The 12,382-nt window shown below is 54.9% G+C and overlaps 1 protein-coding gene across 2 annotated transcripts in view; it reads left to right on the plus strand.

The window, feature by feature from the left end:
- The window catches only part of ADAMTS14 (ADAM metallopeptidase with thrombospondin type 1 motif 14), a 77,825-nt gene extending 65,563 nt beyond the window's left edge, over nucleotides 1–12,262 (plus strand). For both annotated transcript variants that reach the window (XM_025434711.3, XM_025434713.3), the window contains exons 16-22: nucleotides 1,375–1,538; nucleotides 2,945–3,113; nucleotides 3,596–3,728; nucleotides 5,526–5,733; nucleotides 7,690–7,819; nucleotides 7,944–8,054; nucleotides 10,227–12,262. In XM_025434711.3, coding sequence (XP_025290496.3) covers nucleotides 1,375–1,538; nucleotides 2,945–3,113; nucleotides 3,596–3,728; nucleotides 5,526–5,733; nucleotides 7,690–7,819; nucleotides 7,944–8,054; nucleotides 10,227–10,720 — 1,409 coding nt within the window. In that variant the 3' untranslated portion in view covers nucleotides 10,721–12,262. The remainder of the gene's footprint in view (nucleotides 1–1,374; nucleotides 1,539–2,944; nucleotides 3,114–3,595; nucleotides 3,729–5,525; nucleotides 5,734–7,689; nucleotides 7,820–7,943; nucleotides 8,055–10,226) is intronic.
- Nucleotides 12,263–12,382: the final 120 nt, after the last annotated feature.

Consider the following 12,382-nt stretch of genomic DNA (forward strand, 5'->3'; position numbering starts at 1 on the left):
GGGGGGTGCAGCCAGGGGTGCGCACGGCAGTTGCTGTGAGGTGTGGGAGCACACAGGGTGGCGGGAAGACTTGAGACCAGGCCTGGCCTGAGGAGCTGCCCAGCTCTGGATCTAGGTCTGGGGATTCTGGGAGCTGAGAGAGATCAGACAATGACAGGTGGAAGGGGATCTGTCCTCCTCTCGCTCAGCAGGAAGGCTGGTCCTCAGCTGGGTCACCAGTGCTCTGTGTGTCCAGGACAAACCCTTGCCCCTCATGGGCTTCTGACTTTCCATCTGGGCTAATAGTAGCACCAACCTCAGGATGTGTGTGAGGATGCCACTGAGGCAGGTAGCAGAGTGACCAGAGCGTGGTTAGTTGGCTCTCGTGGTATCATAATTATGCAGAATGGTTTTCATCCTCAGTAGGTGGGGACACTGTCAGGCTTGGGGGCGTTTGCTCTTCTACGGGGCTGAGGGGCTTGGGTCCCAGGCTGTAGTCCTTCCCCAACCTGCTGCTTCCAGGGTGGCCAAGGCCAGGCTGTCTGCACCGGCACACCTCCTACCCACCTGCCACTGGGCACCTTTCAATATCAAGCTGCGAGTTAATCACTGACTGGGACTTTAAGGCGTAGGCAGTCACAGATATTTTTAAAATGCTCACTCTGTGTCAGGCCCCAAGGACACCAGGATGGAGGAGATACCCTGACAGGCTGCGGGTGGTAGGGAGACAGGACATCTATGATGGCAACAATGCTAAATGTCAGGGACTGTTCTCATGACAGTAATAGTGTGTGCCTACCGTTTATTGATTGCCAGCTGCATACCATGCACTCTGCCTCGTTCTTTACACGTTTGAACTCCTTTAATTGTCCCAGGAGCCCCATGGTGGGTAGTGGGGGTGGAGTACTGCGGTTAGCCTCATGGGGCAGCAGCCCTGTGAGCTAGGGATAATCATGATTCCCATTTTATGGATGGTGAAACTGAGGCAACACAGGGAAGCTAAGTAACTTCCCCAGATCAGTCTGACTCTAGAGCCTCTACTCTTAGCCTTAGCTCTCTGCTATAGAAGTTTTAGGGAGTACAAATCCCTGAGGACTGGGCTCTCAAAGAAGGCTTCCTGGAGGAGGGGAGAATTGTACTGAGCCTTACGTATGAATGAAGATTAGGCAGGCAGGAGGAAGGGAAGACAAGGTGGGAGGAATGGGTTGCGCCAGGGTCCAGAGGCAGGGATGCTGAGTTCAGCCAGTGTGGTGACTCATCTGAGTGGGGAAGGCTCTGGAGGAAAGGAGTGACAGGTCATAGGGAGCCCTGAGGGGTTCACTAGGAAAGTCTGGAAGCCCCTAGTGCTCCTGTGAAGGGGAATAGAAATCTGTGTGACCCTCTCCCCATGGCCAGCGGTGAAGAACCAGGTCACAGGCAGCTTCATCCTCAACCCCAAGGGCAAGGAAGCAATGAGCCGGACCTTTACTGCAATGGGCCTGGAGTGGGAATACGTGGTGGAGGATGCCAAGGAACGCCTCAAGACCAGCGGGCCCCTGCCTGAAGCCATTGCTGTCCTGGTGAGCCCTACCTTGCATGATGGCCCCCATCCACTCCCCTGCTGCCCCAGCCCAGTCCCGTCTCCCAGCTCACTGTCTTCACTGTTGAGCCAGCACAGGCCTGGCGGAGGTCTTCCTATTGCAATGTCTTCAGGAGCCTGGGCAAGGCCAGGGCCGAAGTGCCTTTTGTGTTTAAAGGCAGGCAGGGTGGCAAATGAGGGAGAGAGAAATGATTGTCTTGCTGTTAGAGGGTGTCTCCTTAATGCAGCGTCAGAAATAGGGCCTAGAAATGAGCAGGAGGCACCTGGGTTGGTTCACTCTGTCATCCTGGCATCATCCAGTGTCCGTTTGTATTATGGCATTGCCAACAAGTGACCTTGGTGGAGGAGGGGTGCTGTCTCATGCTGCCAGCCTCATTGTCCTTGCTGGGGTCTGCCTCTGCCCATACCCCCTCTTCCTAGACCATAGACCAGGGCTTATGGAGGAGGGACTGTTAATACAGGAGATCAGACCAGGAGGAGCTTTGTCTGAAGTGCTCTTGACACTGGCTGGTGGCAGGGAGACCGTGGACAGGCTTTGTTCCTGGTGCTACCCTCACTAGCTGGGGAGGTCCTCGAGGGCAGGATCTGAAACCTCTTGGTGTCAGCATATGAATTCAATCTACATATATTTGCATTCACCTTGTATGTAATGACCACCCATACTCCTATAGCCAATGATTTTCAACAAGGGTGCCAAGACCACTCAGTGGGCAAAAATAATCTCTTTAACTAACAGCACTGGGGCAACTGGATTATCCACATGTAAAAGAATGAAATTGAGCCCCTACCTCACACCATATCCAAAAAAGAGCTCAAACTAGATCAAAAGCCTAAGTACAAGAGCTAAAACCATAGATCTCGTAGAGAAAATAGCAGGATCAATTGTACAGTCTTGGATCTTAGTTGCGATACCCAAAGCGTGAGCAGCAAAAGAACAATAGGTGAATGGGTCTTCCCGGAAACTGAGAACTCTTGTGCATTGGAAGGCACGATGACGACAGTGAGAAGACAAGCTGAACAGGATGAGAGAAACTATTTGCCACCATGTATCTGATAAGAGTCTAGCTTATAGACCGTCTGCCTCCATCTTCTGGAGGCAGGTAGTGTGGCTGCCCTGGTGAGGATGACAGACCAACAGAAATGGTTCCTGCCCTCACTAGAACTTAGGTCTGTGGGAGGGAAGGTTATCCACGAGCACACAGGCCGTCCTCGGGCTGGCTGTCCCATGCCTGCCACATGGCTTGCTGGTGTGAATGGTCTCCCAGGCCATACTTGCTGCTGACCCCACATCCTTTCCTTTGACTCCACCTCCCTGCCCACCACCCTGCATGCTGGGCTTGCCTCCCTGCTCTCCAGGCCTGTGCCAGTTGCTCTGCCTCCCCTCAGGTGCTCCCCCCAGCTGAGGGTGGTCCCCGCAGCAGCCTGGCCTACAAGTACATCATCCACGAGGACCTGCTGCCCCTTATCGGGAGCAACAACGTGCTTCTGGAGGAGACGGACACATACGAGTGGGCGCTCAAGAGCTGGGCCCCCTGCACCAAGGCCTGCGGAGGAGGTAATGACCTGTCCAACCATCTGGCAGCCTCGTGGGGGCAGCCCAGGGCTTTTCAGGGGAGGAAGAGAAGTGGTGGGGAGGGCACTATCGCCTCCGCTTGATGTGTCCCTAACTTGTGCCCCACTTTCTCCTTAAAGATCTCTTGGTGTGACAGCCTGTCTGGGCAGGGCCTTGGGTCAGGGGCTGAGAGTGCTAGCAGCACCAGGGCAGGGCCTGTGCCCTGTAAGGGCTCCCCAGCTATGCGGAGCAATGGCTGTCCAGAGCTGGGTCCCCTCCTCTTGCACCCTGCACTACACTAGGGACACAGGAGATGGGTAGATCAAGGAAGGCTTCAGAAAGTGACCAGGGCAGGAGGGTGCAAAGTCACAGACGGAGGTAGGATTGGCCCCCCAGGCTCTCCAGAGTTTGCCAGCCCAGGAGGCCCCAGCAGAGCAGTGGGGGCCTGGCGGGACCCGGCCCAACTCAGCCTGCCCTCCCCACAGGGATCCAGTTTACCAAATATGGCTGTCGGCGCCGACGAGACCACCACATGGTCCAGCGGCACCTGTGCGACCACAGGAGGAGGCCCAAGCCCATCCGCCGGCGCTGCAACCAGCACCCATGTGCCCAGCCCGCGTGAGTGCCCCAGGGGAGGGACTAGGAGCCTGACCTGTTCCCAGGGGCATTGCTGACCCTTAGTTGGGAGGAGATGCTGCTGGGCCTGCTTCCTCTGGCCTCAGGGCTAGAGGCACACGGCCCGCACACCAGACTGCCCTGGGCCAGCTCTGCCCTCCTTGCCCGTCTGTCCCCTATGGGGTTTCTAGGTTAACTTCCACTCCCAGAAGAAGCCCGATGCTTCCTTTGTTCTGCCCCTTCCAGCATTCTTTTACAGTGGGGAAACTGAGGCCCACATTGGGGACACGGCTTTCCCTCAGTGATCCGAGGGGACTGTGAGGTGAACTTGATTCGGTGCTTCTGGGCTCCAGGCCATAGCCCAGGGTGCTGACACCAGCCGCCAGCCATAGCCTAGGCCCTGACTGGGTTCCCTGGCCAGGGAGACAGGCTCATTGGAGCACAAGGTCACGTTCTCGGGGTGATTTGGAGGGCGCTTTGGGGAGAAGAAAAGCGGTGACTTGTCGGGGATTCGAGGTCTGGCCTTCAGCGTGTCACAGAGATGGCCCAGCACCTCCTCGGCCCACATGCAGAGGCCGTGTCCATTTCCCTGCCTCATCGGGGTCCAAGCAGTCCAACTTGGCCTTGCTGGCCCACAGCAGCTCTGCTCCCTCAGGCAGGGGGAGCCTCGGGGCCGGGGCAGGAGCTGGTGACCAGCACAGAGCCCACGGTGGCCTCCCTGTGCCAGCCCCCCTGTGCCTAGCCCCCAGCCGGGATACCCCCGCCACTCAGCCCTCTGTGCTTCCCATTCCCACTGTCTGCAGGCCGCTTTGCCCACCACCGTCTGTGGTCGCAGCGCATGCGGCGCCCACTCTGCTGTCATCCTGGCTTCTCGTCTGTGAAATGCCAAGTGACGCTTGGGGACTTTTTGTTGTTGTCTTTTAAAGGAAGGAGTTGGCTGAAAGAGCCCTCATTCACTAAAAGATATCTTGGGGAAGAAGGGAGTGGGGATGGGGTCCCTCCTGCCCCACTGTGAGAGCCTTCTGGTCTTTGTCTAACTCAGCCAGCAGTGTCTGCCTCTGGTGCTCTTGGGAGTTGCTCTGTGGCTTGGAGCTTGCCAGCTTAGCAGGTCAGCACCCAAACCTTGTAGGTGCTGATGGTCATAATCCTGTTTCCTGCAATTAAGGAGGGCACACGATGAGATGAGCCCTGGGTGTTTTACTATATGTTGGCAGATTGAATTTAAATAAAATTTTAAAAAAATAAGGAAAAAAATAATAGCAACCGTATTATAATAATAGTACCCCAATAATAGTACACACCTACTGCAGGCGTGCACTCTGCCAAGTGCTGTAAGTCCACAGTCCTTTAATTGTCCCAAGAGTCACAGGGGAGGGGCTTCAACTCCACAAGCTGTGACTCTCGTCTGTCTTGCGTACTGCTGTAGCTCAGCACTTGCGATAGCACCTGCCCAGGGGAGACACTTAGCTATTTACAAGGTGTTGAAGGAATCCTGATGAAAGATGGGGTCACTGGATCAAAGAGGCTACAGGGTGCCAGATAGAAAGATATGCCTTATACCCATTTTCCAGATGAGGAAACAGAGGATGTAAGTGACCTCCCTGAGGCCGCACACCCTGGCAGCTGGAGAGCCAGGACCATGTGGTCTTGGCACTTTGAAGCTCAAACCCAGTCCCCAGCTCCTGCCCGCAGCAATTCAGGGTGGTGAGGTTAGGGGGTTGGGGGTGCGGGGAGTGACCCTGGGAGGAAGTGTCCCTCTAGTCCCCCCTCCCCTCCACCTTTTGCCTTGTCTGTCTCCAGGTGGGTGACAGAGGAGTGGGGTGCCTGTAGCCGGAGCTGTGGGAAGCTGGGGGTGCAGACCCGGGGGGTGCAGTGCCTGCTACCCCTTTCCAATGGTACCCACAAGGCCATGCCGGCCAAGGCCTGCCCTGGGGACCGGCCCGAGGCCCGGCGGCCCTGCCTCCGCGTGCCCTGTCCAGCCCAGTGGCGCACGGGCGCCTGGTCCCAGGTGAGTTGTTCTTGGAGTGGGGGAGGAGCTGGGCCAGTGGGCACCTTCTCTGGGGAGTCGGGGAAAAGGTGGATCTGGGTGGGGGGCAACTAAGAGGTGCCAGCAGGTAGAGAGTCTCTGACTGAATTTCTCTCCCCACATCGGATCTGGTCCAACCTGATTTTTCTCAAAACTCAGTCCAGTGGCTCCTACGTATGCTGGGCCACGTTTCTGGGCCAGGCCTTTGTAGTCTTTCACCGTTTGCTTCGACCTAGAACTGGATCACAACTGGGAGGCATGGGCTAATATCCTCGTGACATGAGTGAGCAAACTGAAGCACTTTCTTGCATTTGAGAAATATTTACTGAGTGCCAACTACATGCCAGGCGTACTGTATTGGGAATCCTGGAATCCATCATCGACTAGATAGACACGATTCTTGTCCTCGTGTAGCTTACAGTCCACTAAGAGAGACAGCAGAGATAAGCAAACCAATTACAAAAGCGTTTACAGGTTGCAGATGGAGCCGTGCAGAAGTATATGGGGGTAACGTATCCGGGAGGGCTTCTTGAAGGCGTCACGCTAAGTGAAACAAGCCAGACGCAAAATGACACACACTCTATGATTCCACTTACCTAGAGTAGTCCCGTTCCTAGAGACCCAGAGTAGGAGGGTGGGTGCCTGGGGCTGGGGGCGGGGGGTGAGGGACTTAGTGTTTGCTGGGGACAGGGTTTCAGTTTAGAGAGAAGAAAAAAGTGCTGGACCTGGAGGTGGTGAGGGTGGTGCTTAATGCCACTGAACTGCACACACTTAAAAATGGCTATAATAGTGTTATGATATATATGTTTTACCATAATTTTCAGAATCTCATTTGGTCACAAAGATAAGCACGACAACGCTCATCATAATAGCAGAATTTCAGGCAATGTCCTAAATGCCCATCCGCAGGAGACTGGACCAAACAAATCAAGGTCCATTCATACAACAAAATAGCAGAGATTGAGAAAAATAAGTAAGCTTGAACTGTACTTAACCAAGATAGATAAACCTCAGAAAAACAGGTGAGAAAAAGCACGGGCGTATGAAGAAAAATCACTTCCAATGGGAGACCACGCACTTAAAGTTTGAAAAGGCACGGCACGGTATTTGAACATGTGCCAGAATGCTGATCGATGAAAGCTGGTGGTGGTATTTGAACAGGCTCTCGTGCCCAACTTCCTCATGTTTCTGTATGCTGGAAATATTACATAATAAAGAGTATTTTTAAAATAACCAAAAATCCCCGTACAACTCATGTAAATTTTATTTTCTTGTCCCTAATGTAAAGGCGTTATTTGTTTATTTGTCTTTTGAGCCCCTTTGCTCCCAAAGCCTTTCCCTTTCCGGAAGGAAGACACTTTTGAACCTGCCTCTGCCAGCTGAGTTTGGGTACATTGAGTCACAGAGTCATTGAATGTCAGAGGTAGAGGGGGTCCGCAGTGTCCCTGTCACCCAGCTCTCTCAGTTTAGCAGGTGTCACAATCCCGGTCCCTGCATCCCATTGCTAAGGTAACGTCAAGTGAGTGGACCTGCCCTAGGCCCCTCAGGCTGGTGGATCGCAACAAGGGAGTTTGCCAGAATGATCCACAGAATATTTAAGGCCCTGGGCGCAGACCAGAGGGTGGGCACAGGTAGAGGTGCTGGAGTGGGGTCCCTAAGGTCCCCTCCTGAGCCAGGATTAACTGTTTAGGTGACAAAAGGGGTCAGGGGGCTCTGAGCTGAGGGCGGTGCTGTTCAGCACCCGGTACAGGAGTACCGACCGTCGGTGTTCTGTCCTGGTGAGGCACTTAGAGCAGTCTGCGCGTCCCTCTGGTCAAGGAGACACTCAGCACCGCCTTCTGGTGCTGTCCTGGGCATTGGTTGGCCTCTGGAGCTCACTGCCCCCTTCCTCTTGTCTCTCCCCCTTTCCTTCCCCGGCCACGGTGGCCTGGCCCACAGTGCTCTGCTACCTGCGGGGAGGGCATCCAGCAGCGGCAGGTGGTGTGCCGGACCAATGCCAACAGTCTCGGGCAGTGTGAGGGGGACAGGCCAGACACCGTTCAGGTCTGCAGCCTGCCGGCCTGTGCAGGTAAGCCAGATAGGATGGGGGGGGCAAGGCCCAGCTCCTCTGTCCGAGCCCTGAACCCAGCCCGGCTTGCATTCTTTCCCCCCACAAAATGCCAAATGCTAGAGCTGCTTCTCTCCGCTCACAGGAAATCTCCAGAACTCCAGAGTGAGCGCTGACATTCGAGAACTTGTGACCCCAAAAGGACAGTGGCTGCCACAGTCAGGGCCCCTACATCCCATTAACAAGATATCATCAAGTAAGTGTATCTCTGTATCTCTGGAACCCTCCCCCACACCCCAGACCTTCCCGTGGTCACCATTCACAAGCATGGGCCATGCGGTGGAGCAGCCCCAGCTTCCAGTCTCTGTCCACGTGATCTTAGCCTCCTGGAGCCTCAGATTCCTCAGCTGTGAGCTGGGGGTCCTGCCCACGCTGGTCCACAGGCCCTTATCTGCACTTCCAGAATGTTGAAAGCTGCAAGTGTTTCCCTAAATTTGGTGCAGACTCATTTGGCAGCAGAACTGGCCTTACCAGGAAATCAGTTATTTTGCTATTGAAACATTGCCACAGTTACAGGGGGACGTCCCACTCCCCATAGGGGTGTTCTGTAACATGAATATTACTTCACTCACTTCGAAAGTTCTGAATTATGAATCACTTCTGATTTCAAGATTTGGGGATAAGCAGTTACAGATCTGAGCTGTCTTCATAGGGCTGTGGAGAGAATTAAATAAGATAATGCACGCACTCCTGCCTAGCTGTCAGCTAACAACAGAAATAGTAGTAGTACTTTCTCTCTGCCTCATGATCAAGAGTGCATTGGTCCATCCTCCCACCTTTCCATTCATCCATCTATCCACCTACCTACCTCTCCATCCATCCATCCGTCCATCCATCCATCCATCCATCTCCATCTACCCTTCGATGCATCCACCAATCCGTCCATTAATATTGACTGAGCACCTGCTATGAACCTGGCCCTGTGTTCTGGGCTTCCTTTCTAGATTCTTTCTCTCTTTTCCTTCCTCACCTTCTCAAGGACCAGTGTCTGACATGAGGAGTAGAAAAATCATGACCCTTTTAGTGGAGGACTAACTAGCTATGTGACCCTGTGCAAATCCTTAAACTTCTCTGAGCTTAGTGACCTCATCTGTAAGAAAGGGGTCTCACTAGATATCCTCAGAGTATCTTTTGGCTCTAGCCTTGCTTCACTCCTGTGCCGGCTGCACAAGTGCCAGGTTTCCTTCCCTTTTCTGCCCTAAGCAGAAGATGGGCTCGGGATTCCCGTCCTGGAATTCTGGTGCCATCTAGAGGCCACTGGCTATCCAATTTTTCCCCCTAATCTCTCTCCTGTTCCCCTAAACCAGCACCTAAGCACCCAACCCCCATTCCATCCCACCAGCCCCCTACCCCAACCCCTTCCCCAGCAAAAATTAATAGAAAGCAAAGTTCCTGCCTTTACGTTGTCTGGAGAGATCTATCTGGAATTGTCACAGAAACACAAGAACATTTTTAGATGATATTTGAACCAAAACAAATGAAACTCGTATAGAGGGCACCCCTGTATGCCAGGAACTTTATAAATGCTATTTATGATCATAATGTTATTATTCACCGGTAGATGTCCAGCATTATCTCCATTTTATAGGAAAAGAAACTGAGGGTTGGAGAGTTTAAGTGACATGCCCAAGGGCTCACACTTTTTAAGTGGAGCACCTCAGTTGGAACCCAGATCTGCTAGATTCCAGCTTTATTGGTGGAGCTGTTCCAAATGTTGTTGACATGGTTCATCTGCTGGTCACAGGTGTGGGTTACCAGGCACCTGCCTGGCCCTGGCCCGAGTGGATCAGTTCCTTTGGGTTGATCGGGAGGGGGCGAGGGTTCCCACTTCATCGAGAGTGGGGTTTCCAAGCTTTGCTGCAGATCCACCCAGTGCCCAGGCCACACCAACCGTCCAGTCTCCCTGGGTGTGGGAGGTGGGCGCTGGCTCGCTGTTAAAGCTCCTGGGCGATTCCACTTTGCAGCCAGGTCTGGCGACTAATGATATAGGGCCGTGGTTCTCAGATTTCTCCATGCGTTGGAATCTCCTTGAAGGTTTTGTTAAAACCCAGAGCCGAGCCCCACCCCCAGAACTTCTGATTTGGTAGGTCTGGATGGGGCCTAAGAATTGGCATTTCCAACAGGCTTTCAGGGGATGATGCTTCATGTGTGGGGTCCCTACTTTGAGAACCACTACTCTAGAGAACCTTAGTTCCTCTTCCTCTGCTTACTCGGGCCAGTCTCTCTGTTTAGGCGGCCCTGTGGTGCCCTCTGGGGAAGAGCTTCAGAGCAAGTCCAGCTAGGGCAGGAGCTAGAGGGCCTGCCGTTGCTGGGCTGAGTGGGAGGCAGAGGCATCCCCCCCACGCTGGTCCTTGTGCTGTGTGTGCAGCGGAGCCCTGCGAGAGGGACCGGTCCATCTTCTGCCAGTTGGAAGTACTCGATCGCTACTGCTCCATCCCCGGCTACCACCGGCTGTGCTGTGAGTCCTGTACCAAGAAGGCCCTGGGCCCTGACACCAGCCCGGCCCCTAGCCTGGCCTCACCACCACCCTTCTCCACTCCCGGGAGCCCTTTACCGGGACCTAGGTCCCCTCCAGATACTGTGGAGCCGACTGCGGGGCCAACGGGATCAGATGACCATCAGCATGGCCAACCCACCCAACTCCCAAGACCTCTGGGCACCAGCTCCCCAGTGACCCAGCACCGCTTTACTTCCCAGAAACTGCGCCCTAGAGCATCGTGGGGCACTTCCCCCAGCACCCCCCGGGGACAGCCTTGGGGCTGGACCCTGGCACCTACGTCGGTCTCCGAGGATGGAGGGGAGCTCAGGGAAGACCCGAAACACCCAGGCACCAGCCTCCCTGCCACCTCCTTGGTGACATGAGCCCCACCATGCCTATCCCGCCAGTCAAGTTTACACTGTGTGCTGCCTCAGAGACCGCCAGCTCAGAGGACACACAGCGGGGCAGGGGCAAACACAGACTTCCTTTTAAATTATTTGCCTTCTTGTTGTTCTAGTTTGGGGCTGTGACACTTCACCCCGCAAAGCGGGCGTGCGAGGAAGAAAAAGATCAGGGAAAGCCCTAACCAGAGATACCTCAGCCAGCAGCCAGGGTGACACAATCGAACCTCTCAGGGGCTCCTGTCTTATCTCCTGGCAGGACTGAGGGCCAGCTAGCGTCTCCTCCTCACAGCCACACTGGGGGGGCCCCACACTGGATCCTCTTCGGCTGCCTGCCTTTGCCGGAACGTGTGGGGACCGCTGTGGAGACCCTGTCTATCTGGCCCCTCTGCTCAGAGAGGTCAAGTGGGACCAGGGGACGTGAGGAGGAGCACTCTCAGGGTTGGGGTGCACGTGGTCACGAGGCTCTGGCTGCTGGACTGGGGTGGGTGGGAGGCAAGCTCATCTCAGGCCCAGCTCTTCACAACAGGGGCACCACACAGCCCCTCCAGTTGAGGCCAAGAGGTGGAATGCAGCTCAGTGTTGGTGGCCACCTCTGCCCTTGCAGATGGCATTTCATGTTACTTCTGGTGCTCCCCAGCCTCACCCAGCCCACCCCAGAGAAGGGGGCTCTGGGCACTCTGGAATGCGTGTCTTCATCATCCTGGGGGGTCACAACTGGTGCTAGACCACCGGCTGAACAGGGAGTGTCAACTTTGGTCATCATGCTGTGGCATGAGGGGAGGCTGACCTGAAAGGTGACTTTGTGGGACAGTGAAATATGAGTTCTCAGGTTGTGCCCCATTGGTCACTGCTCTCTGCCAAAGAGCGCTCCTGCTGGGGTCCAGGGTTTTCTCCCACCTGGCTTGGGCTGGGCCAGACATTTGTGGTGCTAGGGCAAGGGGGTATGGTCAGGTCCCCAGGCTGAGGACCAGAGTCTCCCCCCACCCCCGCCCCCAGGGCCCGGTTCCCCAGGCAGGATGTGAGCCTTTGCCCCATCCTGAGAGGACATGGCCCACAGGGCTGTGGGGCCTCAGCCGCCCTCCGTGTTACTTCCAAAGGCAGGTAACTTCTCTAGACCCTCTGGTTCTCAGGAAGCCACTTGGGTTCCCAGGATTTCTCCCAGTGGTCCTTACTCCCAGCGGTGCAGAGGGTCTCCCAGGCTCCTCAGAAGATGACAGAGGTGGTTGCCAGTCTTCCTTCCCTGGGGCAGGGGGGCTATTCTGAGCCAGGCAAGAGGACTAGGAGCAGTGGGTCCCTGCCTGCAACCCCTGGAGAATAGAGGCCCTGGAGGGGGCTCCTCACATGTCCTCTCTGCCTGCTGCCACCCCCGCCCCCCGGGATGCTGGGGCACACGCTGCATCATTCCTGTGAGACCCAGCCTGCCTGTGTTAGGGGTATAAATTCTTGTGCCTTGGAGATCCAGATCTTTACACTTTCATGTATTTATTAACATTGTCCTTGGTGTTTTGTTGGACCTCAAAATGTTGTGTTGTGTTTTTTCTTGTTCTCTCTGTTTCAGAGGAAAAAGATACTGAAGCAACTTTCTCATGTGCTCTGCTGGGCAAGATGATGGAGGGGGTAGGGGGTGGGTGGGGGGCCCAG

Source organism: Canis lupus, chromosome 4 (genome assembly GCF_003254725.2).
Source record: "Canis lupus dingo isolate Sandy chromosome 4, ASM325472v2, whole genome shotgun sequence".
In the NCBI taxonomy this organism is placed as follows: domain Eukaryota; kingdom Metazoa; phylum Chordata; class Mammalia; order Carnivora; family Canidae; genus Canis; species Canis lupus.